Source organism: Lithobates pipiens, unplaced genomic scaffold, assembly GCF_037356315.1.
Source record: "Lithobates pipiens isolate NorthernLeopardFrog02 unplaced genomic scaffold, aLitPip1_a1.2 Scaffold_16, whole genome shotgun sequence".
Taxonomy (NCBI): Eukaryota; Metazoa; Chordata; class Amphibia; order Anura; family Ranidae; genus Lithobates; species Lithobates pipiens.
This window is the reverse complement of record NW_027507748.1, coordinates 601,805,104-601,824,204: the sequence shown is the minus strand read 5'-3', so window position 1 is coordinate 601,824,204 and position 19,101 is coordinate 601,805,104. Positions and strand designations below refer to the sequence as shown.

The following is a 19,101-nucleotide window of genomic DNA, read 5'->3' as shown; positions in this document are numbered from 1 at the left end:
AGTATAAGCGGAGACTTACCCATATTCCACCATGCAGGACGACCGCCAGGAGCCAGGAGGTTGCTCGTTCCGGAGAAGGGGCTCCAGAGGTAGATCCACGCCGCCCACCAGCCACGACACGGTGAGAGAACAGGGAGGGAAGAGGGAGAAGGAAAAGTAGAAAAGGAGAGAGAGAGAAGAGGTTAGTATCGCACATAAAGGTATACACAGCAATTAAACAACCATTGTTCATTACAAAATTAAACCATAGGAGACCATGAACAGGCAGATCGCTCAGGTCCAATCGGATTCCCAGGGGGCCACCAGAACCCGAGCCCGTGGGTCGGGCCTGGCGGCCGCATGGGAGTCCAGCCCCCCCCAGCAGGAGGCATAGATAAAGCCGTTGACGTAAGGTGGGGGGGAGCTGAGGGAACGCCCCTGCGACAACAGTCGCCAGGCAGTTCCCAAAATCCCGGATGCAACACCAATGCATCCGGTTAAAAGGGGGGTGACTCAGAGACAGAGAGAAGCCCATGATCTCAATCTCACAGATACATCAGCCTTAAGGAAAACAAAACTCAACTTGAAGGCACTTAGTAGGGGGAGAAAAAACAAATAAAAAACGGAAACTCTTGGGGCTGAAAAAAAAGGGCAAGTTCGGAGTGTCCGGACAGCAGTCCATCGGCCAACCAACAAACAAAACGGGCCACGATCCCTTGCGCCCCGCGGGCCTACGGGATCAAAAAAAAAGGAGAGAAAGAAAGTACCCGAAGATTGCCGCCTTGCAGAGCCTCAGCCCTTTCCTTGGCGGGCCGTTTTCTTAGGCGCCTCCCGGTTACGAAGGCGTTGACGGGAGGGGACCTTCTGCCACAGGGTGGGGGCGGAAGGCTGTGCAGCCACGAGATCCCAGTCCGGCAACTGGGGGGGATGAAGCCCCAGATCCTCACAAAAGGAGTGGAGATCCTCCGGGTACCGCAAGGTTGCCGTCTTGCCTTGATGCTTGGCTGTAAGAGCGAACGGATATCCCCAGCGGTATGGAATATGGGCGTCCTGCAACGTGCGGAGCAACGGTTGAAGCAATCTGCGCTTCTGCAGTGTGAGCCAGGATAGGTCTGGGAAGAGCTGGACTTGGATGTCGCGAAAGTTCACCACCCGGGCCAGGCGGGCTTGTCTCATTATGTCCTCTTTGATGTGGAACGAAGTAATTCTACAGATGACATCCCTGGGGGTAGAGGTCGCACCTTTAGAGCGCAAGGCCCTGTGAGCTCTGTCCATTTCAATAAACTGGGAGGGGGGTTCCCCAAGAAGGTTATTAAATATTTCTTGCAGGATAATCTGGAGATCTTCCGGCCCATCCGCCTCTGGAATCCCCCTCACCCTTATGTTATGCCGACGCCCCCGGTTATCCAGGTCTTCCACATGACGCTGCATGTCCCTCAAGAGCATTCGATGGTCGGCCCCTTGTGCTTGGGTCCTGTGGATTGCAATTTTAGTTTCCTGTATCTCCTCCTCGGCCATCTCGACCCGATCCGCTAAGTGCTTGAGACCGGAGTGCAACATTTGTATTTCCGATCGACAGGTTGATTTTACATCTTCTATCAATTGCTTAAAGTCCTCCTTAGTGGGGATAGCTTGTAGGTATTGCTGCCACTGCGGGTGTAGGGGCGGGGGGGGCCCTCCAGGGTCAACCCCAGTAGGAATCAGAAGGGGCGGCTGTGGAGAACCATGGGGTCCATAAGCTGTCTCCCGTGAATCTGGGGGGGGCCCAATGTGAGAGTCCCACGCCCCGGGCTGAGGAGGTGGTGACTTCAGGGGGGTCGTGCGGGTCTGCCCCACTACCCATTGCGGGTCCAAGCCAGTACTACGGCCGACAGGGGCCGGGGAGCCACTTCGATGTCGCTGTGGGCCAGGAGCCCTCGTGGAGGACAGTCTCTGGGATTTGGGTGGTGGGGACCGGACTTCTAGGTCCATTCGGGGCTCCGCCACTCCCCCATGTCCCCGCCGAGGCCAGGGCAGTGGGTTTCCCGGAGGGGGGAGGGCTGGGAAGTCAGTGTCCTCAATGGAAGGGGGGGACCCCAGTGAACTAGTGGAGAGGAGGGGGTCCGACGTCGCCCTCAGCAACCTAGGGAGGTTCCCCGTGCATTGGGTATCCGTAGGGGGGGGAGGGGGTCCATGCTCCAGGTACCCCGAGTGCTGATCCAGCCTGGTGCGGCCTCTTGCCCCCCCCCAGGCCTCCCCCCGTCCTGCTCCCAGTCGGTCGCCCTGCGTGGAGGGGACCGCTGGCCCCACCGCAGCGGGCTCAGATCCCTCAAGGCCTCGCGCTGCTCTGTATGCCGGGGGGGGGATGGGTGCACAGACGGCCGGAGTAAGGGGCCTCGTAGTAGGCCTCGGGCCTAGGCTGGCGGTCTGGTACGCGGGCGGGAGCGGCACTTCACTCACCGCTGCGGGGGTCCGGTCGGCTGTGCTGGGTGGAGGAGGCGTCCCGTCCTCCACGATCTCCGCTCGGTGGCCGCTCCACACACTCGAGGCCGGGGATGGGGCCTGTAGCGTCGCCTCCGGCGCGGCCGGCGCCATCTTGGGAGGCCCGCCGGCCGGAGCTTCTGGCGGCGAAAAGTACGTCCGGAGGTCGGCTGCGGGCCCCGGAGGGGCGGCGGAGGGTCCCCTGCTAGCCGCGGATCGGGTGGCCCTCGATCTCCCCATCGGATGGGTGCGGATTGTCCCCCTTTAAGGCCTATGTAGCTGGGCTGATGAGAGAGCTGCCTCAGCAAGCGTCCATGCAGGTCCGCTTCCGGTCACACCCCTGAAATCGAGTTTTATCAAGCTGTGAGCTGATTATAGGGTCAGGTGATGTTTTTATTATTCATTTCCAGATTTTCAATAAGAAATTGAGATAATACGTCACTGAGTAGCTGTTTCCGCTGCTTCTTAACCACTTATGGACTGCCTCACGCCGATATACGTCAGCAGAATGCCACGGCTGGGCACAATCACATACCTGTACGTGGCTCTTTAAGTGCCCAGCCATGGGTCGGGAGCGTGCCAGCGGCGGCTCGCTCCCGACCCGGTCCTGAGCTCCGTGACGGTGGGACCAGCGGACCCGAACGCAACTGGTGTCCCGCGATTGGGTCACAGAGTTGAAGAACGAGGAGAGTTCTGTGTAAACAAACCTCTCCCTGTGCTTCCTAGTGTGGCTGTCACCGATCGTCTGTTCCCTTTTATAAGGAAGGATGATCAGTGACGTCACATGCCAGGCCATGCCCCCCTACAATACAAAAAAAAAAACACATAATGTCATTCATAACCACTGCACTGCCCCCTAGTGGTTAACTCCTTCACTGCCAGGGTCATTTACACAGGAATCAGTGCATGTAAATAGCACTGATTGCTGTATAAATGACAATGGCCCCAAAAATGTCTGATGTGTCCGGCTTAATGTCGCAGTCACAATTAAAATCGCTAATCACCACCATTACTAGTAAAAAAAAAATATTAATAAAAATGCTATAGAACTATCCCTTATTTTGTAAACGCTATAACTTTTGTACACACCAATCAATAATCGCTAATTGCGATTTTTTTTTACCAAAAATATGTAGAAGAATGCGTATCGGCCTAAACTGAGGAGAAACGTTTTTTTTATATATTTTTGGGGGATATTTATTATAGCAAAAAGTAAAAAATATTGCATTTTTTTCAAAATTTACGCTCTATTTTTGTTTATAGCGCAAAAAACAAAAACTGCAGAGGTGATCAAATGCCACCAAAAGAAAGCTCTATTTGTGGTAAAAAAAGGACGCCAATTTTGTTTGGGAGCCACGTCGCATGGCCGCGCAATTGTCAGTTAAAGCGACGCAGTGCCGAAACGCAAAAAGGGGCCTGGTCCTTTGGCTGCAAATTGGTCCGGGGCTTAAGTGGTTAATAACAATACTGAGTTTCATAAGGACCCCTTTTATGCAAGCCTTGTGACTGTTCAGTATAATGAAGGGATCCAGCACAGATGGGGCATTAATGTGGAAAAATTCTTGGAGGTCATTAGCTATTTTAACTTGTTCAGATCCGGGCTATAGCTGAATGACCTGCTTGGCCGGGAGTACATCTTTTGAACGTCCTCCCCTGCCCAAAAGGCCTGTGCGCCGTGCTGCGCGCTCTGTGATCAGCGAGTCCATGAGACTCGCAGGATCACAGATCGGAGTAAGAGGTCGATCCCGACCCCTTACCATGTGATCAGCTGTCAGCCAGTGACAGCTGATCATGTGATGTAAAAAAAAATTCTTCTCACGCTGACAGCCTGAGGAGAAAAAAAAAAAGCCAAATCAGTTGTGAGAGGGACATCAGTCTCAATCATGGAGAGCTGCCGCCAGCTCCTCAGTGCCCATATGTGCAACCTGCCAGTGCCACTTAACAGTAGACAACAGTGCCACCTACCAGTGTCAACCAGCGCCACAGTGCCACCCATCAGTGTCTGCAATCAGTGCTACACATTATTGCCACCTATCAGTGCCCATCAGTGTCACCTATCAGCGTCACCCATCAGTGCCATCTATCAGTGGTAACTATCAGTGCCCAGAGACACCCATCAGTGCCATCTCATCAGTGGCCATCAGTGCCGCCTTATCTGTGCCCATCAGTACCGCCTTAACTGTGCCCATCAGTGCCGCCTCATCAGCGCACATCAATGAAGGAGAAAAAATTACCTGTTTGCAAAATGTTATAACAAACTATGAAACATGATTTTTTTTTCCATCTTTTTCGTTTAGTAAAAAATAAAAATCACAGCTGTGATTAAATACTACCAAAAGAAAGCTCTATTTGTGTGAAAAAAATAATAAAAATTTAATTTAGGTACAGTGTTGTATGGCCACGCAATCGGAATTCAAGTGCATGAAAGCTGAAAATTGGTCTGGGCAGGAGGGGGGTTTAAGTGCCCAGTAAGCAAGTGGTGAAGTTTATGATCTGGGTGTTCAAACAAAAATACATTTTTCTTCCATCTATTTGCCCGCGTTTCTGTGCGTGGACCCTCCACCACAATGCAAATTGGGCCATGGTCAGACCACGTATAGTTGTGTATAGCAGATGGAGTCACATTTTGTAAAATAAATTTGTCGACTAAAAAGAGATCAATTCTCGAGTATGTATGATGCACACTCGAAAAGTAGGAATAGTCTCTCTCAGTCGAATGTTGAAATCGCCAAATATCATATAGATTTTCTGAAGACAAAGTGCAAGAGGGTAATATCGATTACAAGCCTCATCTGAGACATCTAGTGATCTATTAGGGATGGCAATAAAATCTATGCATAATATGGTTTGACCCTGCCACACTTTGTGTACCAATTTCCATACCTTTTTTTAGAAATGATAATTGTTTCACATTTGGTAGAAATACATTCACTATGGTGTAAATTGCATTGTTCCCTTCACATACAAGTATAACATATCTACCTATCTCGTCAATCTCTATATGGATGTGTTTAAAAGAAAAAGCACCTTTGATGATGGCAACTCTTCATTTGAGCAGTACATCGTTGGGAAGCATTGATGTTGGAATTTCTGAGGTTTTTGTGTCGCGAAATGAGTCTCTTGAAGACATAGAAGATCGCAGTGTAGGTGTTGTGCTTCCTTTCATAGCATGCTCCTTTTATATATGGACTGTTCAGTCCCCGAACGTTAAATGAAGACATTTTAAATCCCATTATGTGGACTGTATGGATCAAGGGTCCTGAGAACAGTCAAGTTACCTCTACGTTTCAGTGAATTGACAGTTTTTAGATGAGATGAGCTTCTAGTGAACACAGTCCCAACAATGAGCTAGAGTCCCGGATGATAAAGTTTGAGGTTAAATTTAGGACAGTAGAGATTAAAAAAAAAAAAAAATTCTGAATTTCTGGTGTGAGTTCAATTCAGAGAAAAAAAAAAAAAGAACAATTCAAACCGAATCTGATGGGATAATATTCCATAAGATCTCAAAAGGGGCAAAAAATAGAACTAGGTAGAGTTCTCCAGGTCTACTGGAGCCTAGTTGAAGTAGTAGGGAAGATGATTAGCCTGAGCCTTCATCCGTTTACAGTATTTGGCCATTCAGGAGAATGGGGATTTTCTGGCAGGTGTCTAGGCTTAGGTAGTCTGTGGATCCTGTTGATAGACACGTCAGTCAGAGATGCAGCAGGGAGAATTTCTTGTAAGATATTTTGGAAATAGGTTGCGTAATTCGGGTGATTTTACCGATTCTAGTATCATGCGGCTTTTAATATTTATTCTTGACCGATCCTCAAGATCGGCCAATTGGGCTTTAATTTGTTATAGTTAGTCATCCCTTGCATTGTGAGCATCATCAATCACTTAGTTTACTGTGTCAGCAAATTCACCCATTTTATTTTCGATATGGTTGACTCTGCCATCAACTGCTTTAATTTCAAATTTGAAGTGGTTGGTGAGGGATAAATTATCAGCATGGATTGTACTGTGTAGTGAAACAAGCATGTCTTTTAAAGTCGTGTCAATCACAGGTTGGTTCTTAGCAGGGAAATCTAAGATGGAGTCCTGTAGTTCCCTGGTAACATTGAGAGAGATGTCTATTCCCCCATCAATTTCCTCTGTGTCAGCCTTTTGTAGGTTTGCATGTTTTGCTTTAATTGGGCTAGATGAGGAGGAGGGGGACTGGGATTGAGGAATTTGCCCATGATGTGGCTTGTGCTTATGGGAGGAATAGTGTTGTGCAATCTCACCTTGTCCCGAGTGGCTGCTATGTGCTTTACTAGCATGCTTACCGGTACCGATTTTGCCAGTGTCTTACCTCTTCCTGGAGATGTTGCCACTATGTGCCCGCAGGTCTGGGAGGAAAAACCACTGTGATCTGAGGCTCAGGGATGTAGTAAATTGCTCACATTTCCCTGTGATATTAAGAGCTCTGCCACTCTCCTTTTTCCCCCCTCTCACTTCTCTGCTTCTATCATGTTATGTTACCATCAATTATCTATGAATGCTCTAATATATGTTCTGTTTTATAGATTATATTTATCAAGATTGTTAAAACCTTCCCTGAAGAAGGAGCTCTGAAGACTCTGAAACTTGTCGGCGTATGGTTTTCTATATCAATCTCCAATATCATACTAAGTGGACAAATACACATTTTTGCTTGTTAGTGGCTTTGACCAAATATCTGTTTCCATGTATTGTATTGATTAATTTTTTTTTTAAGGATATTTTCTATACTAATAAAATACTTATTGTATACGATTTTAGTGTATTGTACATTCCTCAGAGCCTTTAAAGTCCCAAATGTGAGGGATGTAGTAAATTGCTCCCATTTCCCTGTGATATTAAGAGCTCTGTCACTCTGCAGCCATACTCCTTGGCAGCTGGCATTGCAGTGTTTTTCGTGACATTTATTTTTTCATCAAATGGACTGCTACCGCATCACCTTGATCATGGCTGATCTCTGGTGATCAAAGCCTAAGCAGGATCAAGCCTGGTTAGTATATGGATATGAGACTGCCCGGGAATACCAGAGGCTGTAAGCTTTTCCCCACCTGTGTGAGGGTGGCATCTGAGGCTGCTGTATTTTGAGAGCTTCTCAGGCCAGAAGATCTTAGGGCAGTCTCTGATGTGGCCACATAGTTGTCAGTCTTTTGCCTCAAACTTGGCTTTGGTGCAGAAGCTATGGGCTCGTTATAAAGGAAAAAAAAAAAAAAAAAGGGGGGGGAAAGGGAAATACTCAACCAGGGAACATAAGGTCTAGCTTAGATCTTAAGCTGCTGGACATCCTTCTGTTTCAGTTAGGCTCTGTCCATTTAGTGTTGACCTCTCTGCAAGGGGTAGATGTCAGGGTCCATAGTCAGCAATGCCATGTTTTTCCAGACTCGTCAATTTTTGACTCTGCTTTTCGGGCTGGCCACAGCTCTGAGTGTTCATAAAGCTCCCAGCCCCAGTGCTGGACTTCTTGAAAATGCAGGGGGTGCCAATCTCAATATACCTCAATAATCTTTGTTCAGGAAGTAGTCTGTTCCAGATTTTCCTTTGATACATTTCTGCAGGAGGAAGTTGTATCTAGATGAAGGGACATTCCTTGTCTAAAGTCCTACTCCAGGTTTTTTGTAGAGGATCATTCTCTCCATCTGGAACACGAATATCCAGGCATTGGATTGCCAGAGGGCTCTGTTCCTGGGGTATGGCAGAGCTAAAATTGTTGGTTGATGGTTCGAAAATCTGAAGAAGGGATTGGGAAGATAATAACCACTGATGCCAGCTTCTCCAATTGGTTTGAAGGTGGCTATAGTTCAGTGGACTTGGCCTCCACAGGAGAAAATACTGCCCACCAATATCTTGGAACTTTTGGCCAGCACTCTTTGCTCTGGATATTGGGATAAACCAGTTGTAGGTTTAATCAGGAAATGCCTCTGCAGGACCATATACAAGTCAACTGGGGCGGCACCAAGAGTCATGCAACTCAGGAAGGTGAACCACATCTGTCTCGATCATCAGTGCATATTCCATGTATAGAATAGTGGCAGGAGAAAGATCCACTGGGGGCAGGAGATCGCTATGTACTATAGAAGTAGTTCAGATGCTCAGGATTCACTTGAGTTGTCAGCACAGATTCCTGGTTTATGCTGCCAGAGGAGCCCAGGAAGGGCAGGCAGCATCCAGGGAAAATATTTAGCAGTGGATCTGCCAAGTTATCATTGCCTATGGTTTAAATGGAAAAATCCCATTTTTTTTCTGGGGAGAGATTCTCTACAAGGTGTGTGAGAGTATCTTGGGCCATCCACCATCAGGTGTCAGTGGCCCAGTTGTGCAAGGCCACTATTTGGTCTTTGGTTTATACATCTACAGGATTTTCACCAGGTGGATGTCAAAAGCATGGAGGATACTGCCTTTGGCCTCAGCGTATTACAAACAGCAGCGTATGTCCTTCTCTAGTGGCAGTTCCTTTGATGGTGTCTGCTTCCCTTTTAAGGGTATTGCTTTGGAACTTCCCAAGTAGTTTTTATAACCGGCTCTGTGTCTTGTAATGTACGATGTAAGAAAAATAGTATTTTTTGTACTCACTGTAAAATCATTTTCTCTGTAATTCACCAACCGACACAGCTCCTCTCTGTAACTAAATGGGTTTGTTAGCCTGCCACTAGGAGAACTAGGCAAAATTGTAACCTAATACACAGAATTGTCAGTACCGCCCAGGGACGGACCCTGTACTAACAACCCTCCCAGCTGCCCCAGCAGCCTCAGTACCTCAACAAGCAGTATAGCGTAGAGAAAAGGAGGGGTGGGTGCTGTGTCGGTCGGTGAATTACAGAGAAAAGGATTTTACGGTGAGTACAAAAAAATCCTATTTTCTCTTATATTCACTGACCGACACAACTCCTCTCTGTAACTAAATGGGATGTCCCCAAGCTGTGCCAAACGAGGGCTGGGAAAAAAAAGAATAAAAACTTCATCCACCATGGCAAGTGGGAACAAGTGAAACTAAACCCACAAAAAACAGCAGTGTACGGAAAAACACACCGCCATATAACCGGATATTCTCAACAGGAGAGATCCCCAACAGCGCAACCATTTTACGGAAGTAATACAACAGTGCATTAACAAATAGTACTGCATTTTATTGAAAAACCAAGAAAAAATCTCAATTGCAACTATACGGCCGCCTGCAAAACTTCTTTGGACCAGCCATCAAAACAAACAGCGAGTCTGACTTCCGAAGGGAACTGTGGCAGACAAATACACTTTTAGAGCCCTAACCACGTCGAGTGTGAAGGGCCACCTCCTTGGGGTGCTCCGGCTTAGGACACAGAGATGGTAATACAATGTCCTCATTGATATGAAAAGCCAACACCACCTTCGGTAGAAAGGACGGTTGTGGACGCAACACCACCTTATCCCTGTGGATAACCAGATAAGGCGATTTGCAGGACAAGGCCGCCAATTCCGAAACCCTCCTGGCCGATGTTATGGCCACTAGGAAAACCACTTTCTGTGAAAGGGTCAACAAGGGAATCTCCCTGATATTCTCAAACGGCGGCTTTTGAAGCGCTGATAACACCAGTTTCAAATCCCACGGTGGTAACGGTGGATGCACCGGAGGGACTACATGTCATACCCCCGGAACAAAGGTACTCACTAATGAACGAGATGCCAGGGGTCACTGAAAAAAAAAAAAAAGACAGCCAGAGCTGAAATTTTCCCCTTAATGGTGCTCAACGCCAACTTCTGGTCTACACCTTGTTGAAGAAACAGCAGGATCCTGGATATAGAGAAGGAGCGCAGATGCCCCCCTTTCTCTTCACACATGGAGATATAGGCCTTCCAGGTACGATGATATATCTTCTGTGAAGAAGATTTCCGCGCCCTCAACATAGTCGTGATCACCAAGTCCAACAGACCCCGGTTCCTCAGCACCTGGCTCTAAACAGCCAACGCAGTTAAAGTCAGCGATGGTAAAGCTGGTACTGATCCAGCGGAGCCACCAGCGCGTCTGCCCTCGGATCTCTTGTCCGGACACAAATCTCGGCACAGCAGCCTGAATATCTCTGGATGCAATGCCCATTCTCCTGGGTCCAGCATCTGTCGACTCAGTCCGCCTGCCAATTTTCCACCACCGGGATGTAAATGTCCGTCAGGGCGGGAACGTATCGCTCTGCCCACCGAAGTATGTGAGCGACCTCCCGAGCAGCGGCTGAGCTTCTTGTTCCCCCTTGGCAATTTGTGTATGCCACAGACATGGCGTTGTCTGACTGTATCCTGGTCGGACGCCCTCGAAGACACATCGACCATGTGTGGAGACACAGCCTGATCGCTCTCAATTCAAGAAGATTGATCGGCAACTTGGATTCTTCTGTCGACCAGAGGCCCTGAGCCGACTGAATCCCCATCACTCCACCTCAGCCGGATAGAGTGGCGTCCGTAGTCATCACCGTCCATTTCAGAGGAAGGAACGATTTCCCGGACTGAATCACTGGGGACCTCAACAACCAGATCAGAGAGTCCCTGACTGGCTGGCTCACCTGGATCTGCCGATCCAGGGACAACGGAGATTTGTCCCATTTTGTCAAAATCTCCTTCTGCAGGACTCTGGTGTGGAACTGGGCATAAGGTACTGCCTTGAAGGAGGCTACCATGAGCCCCAGTACTCGCATGTAAAAGCGGAGCGATGATCACTTGTGGTTCATCAGTAGTTTGACCGCAGATCTGAGAGTCTGCAATTTGTCTGAAGGGAAAGGACCCTCGCTTCCCTGGAGTCCAATAGTAAACCTAGGTACTCCAGACGTTGGGTCGGTACAATCACCAACTTCTTTAGGTTCAACAGCCACCCAAATCCTCACAGGGTCTGCATGGTGATTGCCACATCCTCCTCTAATTCTGAGGAGGAAGATGCTCTCAGGAGGAGATCATCTAGGTAACTCACAATCGTGATCCTACATTGTTGCAGCAATGCCAATACTGGAGCCAGTACTTTGGTAAAGACTCGGGGGGCTGATGCCAGGGCAAAAGGGAGAACCACAAATTGGTAGTGGGCTTCCCCGACTGCCAAACACAGAAATTTTTGATGCCGAAGGCATATGGGTATGTGCAGGTACGCATTCCTGGATGTCCAAGGATGCCAGGGAGTCCCCTTGATGGAGTGCAGCGACTACTTAGCGAACTGATTCCATTCTGAACCTCTGCACTTTTACAAAGTAATTGAGGGCTTTTAAGTCCAAGATCGGACGTACCCCTTCCTTCTTGGGAACCACAAACAGATTTGAGTAGAACCCCTGGAAGCGTTCCGATTCCGGAACTGGTACAATCACCCCCTGATTTAGCAAGTCCCTCACCGCCCCTAACAGGGCCTGTTGCTCTCCCAATTCGCAGTTGCTCTCCCAATTCGCAGTGCAAAAGTGTTGCCCACTCAGTCAGTGTTTGCGACATGAGTGCGGATGCCAGTACAGTTTGCATGACTCACCCCACAACCGTAAACAAGGAACAAGCCACCACCTCGGCCTTTCTATCCGTGGGATCCTTAAATGCAGGAGTCGCCTCAATTGGGATCGTGGTTACTTTATTTAACCTAGATACTGAGGGGTCCACGACGGGAGGAGCCGACCATTTCTTGAGAAGGCTTTCCTCAAATGGGTAATGCACCGCCATGTTTTTGGGGATCGAAAAGGTCCTTTGCGGCCGACCCCATTCCCTGTAGATGAACTTGTCAAAATAAGTCAAATACGGGAACACCTTAGGTGAAAGTGCTGGCTTGCGGGACTCAAAAGGGACCGATACATCAGCAGAGGGATCCGCTGGCTCCTGGATCTTCACAGTATCACGCACAGTTGTGATAAGTGCTCCAACAAGTGCTTTGTCGCGCCCGGCCACGGACGGGGAATCATCCTCGCTGTCCGTATGGTCCTGGTCAGCCTCGTCTGATAGGTCAGCCGCAGCAGGGTCAGAGTCTGCATCAGAGCTCTCCCCAGAGGACGGGGGGGGAGGTGCCTTTTATGTGCACCGCCTCTATTTTTGCAACAAAAGAGTTAAGGACCGCCGTCAGGGTGTCCATGGACACAGCGCTATCCGCAGGTGACCCGGTTACAATAGCCTGGATTTTGGGGGAAGAAACACCAGTTTCTGAAGCCAGCTGACCCTACCCTGTCTGCCACCTGAAAGGGGACTTAGGACAGTGAAGGCCCCACCCTCCTGCTGCCGCCGCCTGGGGGGGTGGGGGGATTCCTAGCGTGAGACACACCACCCTGGGGCGTTCTGTGATGGTTACTAGCCGTGCCTGTAGTCCCCAGGAGGTTACCCAGTTGCAGAGTGAAGAAACTGTCGGCAGCAGCTGTAGAAAAGAGCGGTGAAACGATCTGCAGAGCTTGCACCAGCATTCAGGAACGGCCATCCAGTGTCCTGCATACACAGTGGACACAGGAAACAGCATGTGATAGCACATGGTATGCTGTCACAAGAGAACTGCGGTGAAAAGAGCGCTCGGGCTTCAAAAAATATTGCCGCCAATTCTACTAATAGGAAAATCCCATAGAAAATGGCCACTCAGGCTCACAAGGGGAACCTGCTCTGCCCTCAGCCAAAATGGCTGCCGGACAGCACCATGCGGTGAAAAGAAAAATCCTAGAACAGCGCTGCCTCAACCAGCAAAAATACCTCCACAGACACCTTTTGGGACCCCCCCCCCCCACACCGGGACCAGGACCATCGCTAGCCGCACAGACCCCCTACAGGTGAGAGACCCAGTGATCCCTATACACACACCGCCCGCAGCACATGCAGCCGCCCACCCCCGGGGGGGGGAGGGAAGATAGTGACGTGGGAGAGAAGAAAAGGAGGTGAGATGGCCCCCAAATCGACCTCCCAGGGAATGCCCAGCTGCTCAACCCCCCTGAAGGAGGGAGAGCCATACTTACCAGTCCTGAAGAGCTGGGAGACATTCCATCACAGACCCTCTCCTGTGCAGTTACAGGGTGGCTGCTGGCCCGGTATACTGTGATCCAGACATCAGTAGCCCGGTCATATGTATACCCCGGAGCATTGAAGCTCACCGACCTCCTCTGGAGCTGAGGTATGTCGTGGCCTGCTGAGCCTTAGCTGCGACCTGCACACGCTCGATGGCCGGACTGGGGGGACTACAAGGATAACTCAACCAGCCTGTCACCCAGCTGGCAGTTGATAGAAGATCCCAGGATCTTTCATCTTGAGCAAAAGTATAAATCCTGCATCAAAAAAAAATTGAACAAAGGGCCCGCAGTGTTCCTAGGTCATTCTCCTTCACTAAGCAAAATAAAACTGAGGCTGCTGGGGCAGCTGGGAGGGTTTTTAGCACAGGGTCCACCCCTGGGAAGTACTGACAATTCTGTGTATTGTGTTACAATTTTGCCTAGTTCTCCTAGTCGCAGGCTAACAAACCCATTTAGTTACAGAGAGGAGCTGTGTAGGTCGGTGTTTATAAGAGCAATCTGATTTTTTCGTCATACTTACCTGTAAAATCCTTTTCTTTGAGTTCATCACAAGACACAGAGGTCCCTCCCTTTTTTTGGCAATTTATTGCTTGCTACAAAACTGAAGTGCTTCCTATGTAGGAGGGGTTAAATAGGGGAGGACTTCCCGTTTGATTTTTCTGATTGATCTACCAGTGTCCATTCACCTATAGGTGGCATATAACCCAAGTAGTTATTATATTAAATTAGCTCTGTGTCCTGTGATGTAGTCAAAGAAAAGGATTTTACAGGCAAGTATGACAAAAAAAAAATCCTATTTTATACTCCCTGATCCATAGAGACCAGGTTGGCTTTGTACCAGGCCGCCAGTCGTGGGATAATGTCCGGAAAGTGGTCCATTTGATCACTTTGTAACACCAGCGTTGTTCTTATGTCTCCATTCCTTCCGCTCCTCCCTCCCTTGAAAAATTCCATGCTCCCTCTCGGCTTAGAACGACCACATATCTTTTCAAGGTAGCCTGCTCATGAGTTCTCCGAGGTCCGACACTTTCTCAGCTCTCGCACCTTCCCTTCTGGGCTTTGCTCCAAGAGACCCACGGGGCCCCCCTTAGTGGAATTTTTACACTATCTTCAACTGCAACAGTGGGTAACCTCACTATCACACCTTGACACTTTCCCATACCAGAAAACAGCCTTCGAGCACACCTTTCTACATTATCCTGGAGCCCCTGGTACCAAATCCTTAATTTATTCCACCCTTAATTCTAGCAGTACCCTAGCCTCTTTATCATATGCTCGTAAGTGGGAACAAGACTTTCCCCCCATTAACTTAGCGGATTGGCACAAAGCCTGGACCAGTATTGCAAAGTGCTCCTTCAATTAGATTACTCTGGAGGCAGCCTATAAAGTTCTACTACGCTGGTACTGGGTCCCAGCCTGTATTGCAAAATCCAGTCCAGCTCACATTGATAGGTGCTTCCGGGAATGTGGTCAATGGGAAGACAAACTTCATATACGGTGGTCCTGGCTCCCCCCGGTGGGATTTTGGTTGAGGGTATTTGGACTTCCGTTAACTCTTTTCCACATGCAAACATGCCAAATAGGCTTTACTCCATTGTCCAATCTCAGGCCTTTTCTCCTATCAACAGAAATTGGCAACCTATTTATTCATTGCAGCCAAACTGAGGATAGCTAGGGCTTGGAGGAATCCGGCGGTCTCGTTCATGAAAGTGAAGTACTAGTATCATCCATGACTCCCATACTAAATTTCTTAAGGTATGGGGCTTGTGGTGGTCTTACGCTATTCCGACCTGGCACCTGACCAGCCTAGGCTTTCCAATTTTATCTCTTCTGCCCCATGGCCTGGGGGGGAACCCTTTCCCCTTCTACTCTGAGCTTCTTTTCTCTCTTCTTGTTCTGGGATCTCCTCTCATTTCTCCGTTTACCCCTCTGCCATCTAATCCTTTCCCCATTCCCTCCTCCGTATTCCTTTTTTTTTTTTTTGTTTGCGAGTTTGGTTTGGTTTAAGATTTCCCCGATTTTTGTGGACTGTCCACACCCAAACCTCTGAACAATTCTGCTCAGGCACCTTGTGTTGACCCCTGGGTTTGACCAGAGGGTCATTACGGTTCAATAGTTCCTCTATTATAGTTTCATAGTTAGTAAGGTTGAATAAAGACACCAGTCCATCCAGTTCAACCTGAGTGAGTGTCCACAATTGCCCCTATCCCTGCACACTGAACACTCAAATCGGTCCCTACCCTCAAGGAGCCCACAATCCAAGGTCCCCATCCATATACTAGGGCCAATCCTGGACAGAAGCCAATCAACCTACCTGCATGTCTTTGGATTGTGGGAGGAAACCGGAGTACCCGGAGGAAACCCACGCAAGCACAGGGAGAACATGCAAACTCCAGGCAGGTAGTGTCGTGGTTGGGATTTGAACCAGCGACCCTTTTTACTGCTAGGTGAGAGTGCTAACCACTACACCACTGTGCCGCCCTATTATAGCTATATATCTTTTTCGTTTTTTTAAATAAAAATATTGTACCAGAAAAATATAAACAATGCAGAAGTAGCAAAACCGTATGGTGGATGGAAAAGGAGTTAGAAATTGCGGTAAGATCGCAACACTGGAGTTCACTGTAGAGAAACATAAAAAAGCCAATGGCCGACAACTCACTAGATTCAACCTACTGTTGAAAAATAACTTAAAAGGACTACCGTATATACTCGAGTATAAGCCGAGATTTTCAGCCTCTTTTTTGAGGCTGAAAGTGCCCCCCTCGGCTTATACTCGAGTCATCGCTGTCTGCCCGCTCGATCAGCGTGTCGAGCAGACAGACAGCGGCCATTCTATAATTCAAAAGCCGCGCCTCCGGCTCCGCCTTCGCCTGTGATAGGCGGAACACTGAATTTCCCAGCAGCCTGTGTTCCGCCTATCACGGACATCGTATCATCCTCGTACTACGGACGAGGATGATACGATGTCCGTGATAGGCGGAACACAGGCTGCTGGGAAATTCAGTGTTCCGCCTATCACAGGCGAAGGAGGAGGCGCGGCTTTTGAATTTTACAATGGCCGCCGAGGCGCCGACGAAGAGGGCACGGGACGGAGGCAAGGCAAGGCACGGCACGGGACGGGACGGGACCGAGGCAAGGCAAGGCAAGGCACGACACGGGACGGAGGCAAGGCACGGCACGGGACGGAGGCAAGGAGGCAAGGCACGGGACGGAGGCTCGGGACAAAGGCTCGGGACACAGGTAGGCTGGACACACACACACACACACACACACACACACAGGGATGGGTGGATGGATGGAGACACACACAGGGATGGATGGATGGAGACACACACACACAGGGATGGATGGATGGATGGATGGAGACACACACACACAGGGATGGATGGATGGAGACACACACACACAGGGATGGATGGATGGATGGATGGAGACACACACACACAGGGATGGATGGATGGATGGACACACACACACACAGGGATGGATGGACGGACACACAGGGATGGACGGACACACAGGGATGGACGGACACACAGGGATGGACGGACACACACACAGGGATGGACAGGCATGTCTCACCCTCGGCTTATACACGAGTCAATAAGTTTGCCAGTTTTTTTGGGGGTAAATTGGGGGCCTCGGCTTATATTCGGGTCGGCCTATACTCGAGTATATACGGTAATCCTTTAAATGCTAAAATAATTCTGCAAGTTGGGGCAATTCTAAAACAAGGACCAGAGTTGTCTACTGGAGGACATGAACACAGGAGCTCTCCTAGAACAGTTGCTATATGTTTTGCCATGGCAGTAAGTCATCAATACATAACAAATGCTGTCAAACGCAGTCAGTTGCTACACATACCTTTTCATTGATAGCAAAGGAAATAGCTCCTCCATTGGAAGTTATGCTGGTCTTGAGGTTTGTCTTTTCTTTGGATGGTAAAGAGTTGACTTTGAGGAAGAAAACACACTCTGAAAAGATGCCTACACCCATCCTAGAATGAAGAACAAAAAAAAAATCTGTTACTGTACTTAGAATAAGCATTTTTCCTTTTAAAGTGAGGTAGAAATAAAATATGAAGTATGAATAATTCTGGGACATGGGACATGGAACTGTGAGCTAATTTTTTAGTGTTTACCTGCTAATTTTAACTGCTTTGCAAAAAAAAAAAAAAGAAGGAGGGTTATTTTTTTTTTTTTTATAATTTTTTACAGATTTCAATGGTTGAAGCTTAAAATTGCACACATAGCTGAATTAGTAGAGAGGGAGAGAAGGGGAGAGAGGGAGAAGGGATAAAAGAGATCACAATTGACTGTAGCGAGTAGACAGCCCCATTAAAAGCAATGGGAAGCTGCCAGCTTTCAGTTACTATGCCCACTCACATGTAATTGCTCATGTAGCGATCTCATGCGAGTGAGCACAAATAGCTGGGAGAGTTGGCAGCCGGATGCTGCTAGGGGTTCATTAAACAGTGCCTGCGTAGATTCAGCACCTACGCAATGCAACAGTCAGTGAAGTGGAATTACCTTTTTAACTGTTTGTAAGAGGTATTCTTCCTAGTTCTCCACAGACCACCAATGTAATGGTCATTCCACTGATCAACAAATGTTAAGGGCACCAACCACATTGACCATCAATGTGAACAAGGCATTCTTCCCACTGAGCCCTTGTTTGGAGGAGTCCTTCTCCTACTGACCATAAATTAAATAGAGCATTTCTCTACTAACCACCAATGCAATGGGTCACCACACTGACAAGCCATGTAAACGGCACTTCACTTAAAGTTATGGTTTGATTTTGGGCCGAGTCATCTGTTAGCCTTTTATATCTTTTTTGAAATTTAGTCAGATCTTCCACTCTATGATCCTAACTGTTGTCAGTCTATCAGGGAACTGCAGCTTGCAAAGCCACAAGAAAACAGATTACTCGATTGATTACATTTTATTAACTATCAACAATAAAATAAATTGGTTTTGTGTGGATTTTGCTTGATTATTTCTGATGACGGTGTCATACGCTAAAAGTAATTTACAAACTACAGCAGCAGATACAAGATCTTTGTTATGGTCTCCATGGTGTGGCAAAACATTAACTGGAACAGATAGCTTTGGCAAAAAGCCTTTGACTTCAGTGACAATCATCAAAAGTGTGTGAGGAGTGCCAGTAGGCACACATAGAACAACTACACACTACAATTCTCAACAGCCATCCATTCCTATGTGTGAGTTTTATTCAGCACTGGGAAGGGCCACGTAGTGAAGATTACCCAAATGGGCACAAAGGTAAGTATTTAACACGGCAGGCAGCACTCAGAGGGGTAAGGGATCTATTAACATACATTATCTCACAAACGTGAGTACACCCCTCATATTTTTGAAAATATTTTAATATATCTTTTCATGTGACAACACTGAAGAAATGTACAGCTTGTATAACAGTATAAATTTGCTGTATTAATGCCAATAGTCCCAAAAAACATATCAAAATTGTCCGATATGTCTGCCAAAATGTCGCAGTCCTGATAAAAATCGCAGATTGCCGCCATTACTAGTAAAAAAAAAAATAATAATAATAATTCATAAAAATGCCATAAACCTATCCCATATTTTGTAGACGCCATCTATAACTTTTGCGCAAACCAATCAATAAATGCTTATTGCTTTTTTTTTTTTACCAA

General features: G+C 47.9%; 1 protein-coding gene across 8 annotated transcripts in view; it reads right to left on the bottom strand.

The window, feature by feature from the left end:
- Nucleotides 1-19,101, bottom strand: part of PARP4 (poly(ADP-ribose) polymerase family member 4) — a 716,724-nt gene that overhangs the window by 672,045 nt on the left and 25,578 nt on the right. For all 8 annotated transcript variants that reach the window (XM_077483981.1, XM_077483982.1, XM_077483983.1 and 5 more), the window contains exon 2: nt 17,286-17,418. In XM_077483981.1, the coding sequence (XP_077340107.1) occupies nt 17,286-17,417 (132 nt within the window). In that variant the 5' untranslated portion in view covers nt 17,418. The remainder of the gene's footprint in view (nt 1-17,285; nt 17,419-19,101) is intronic.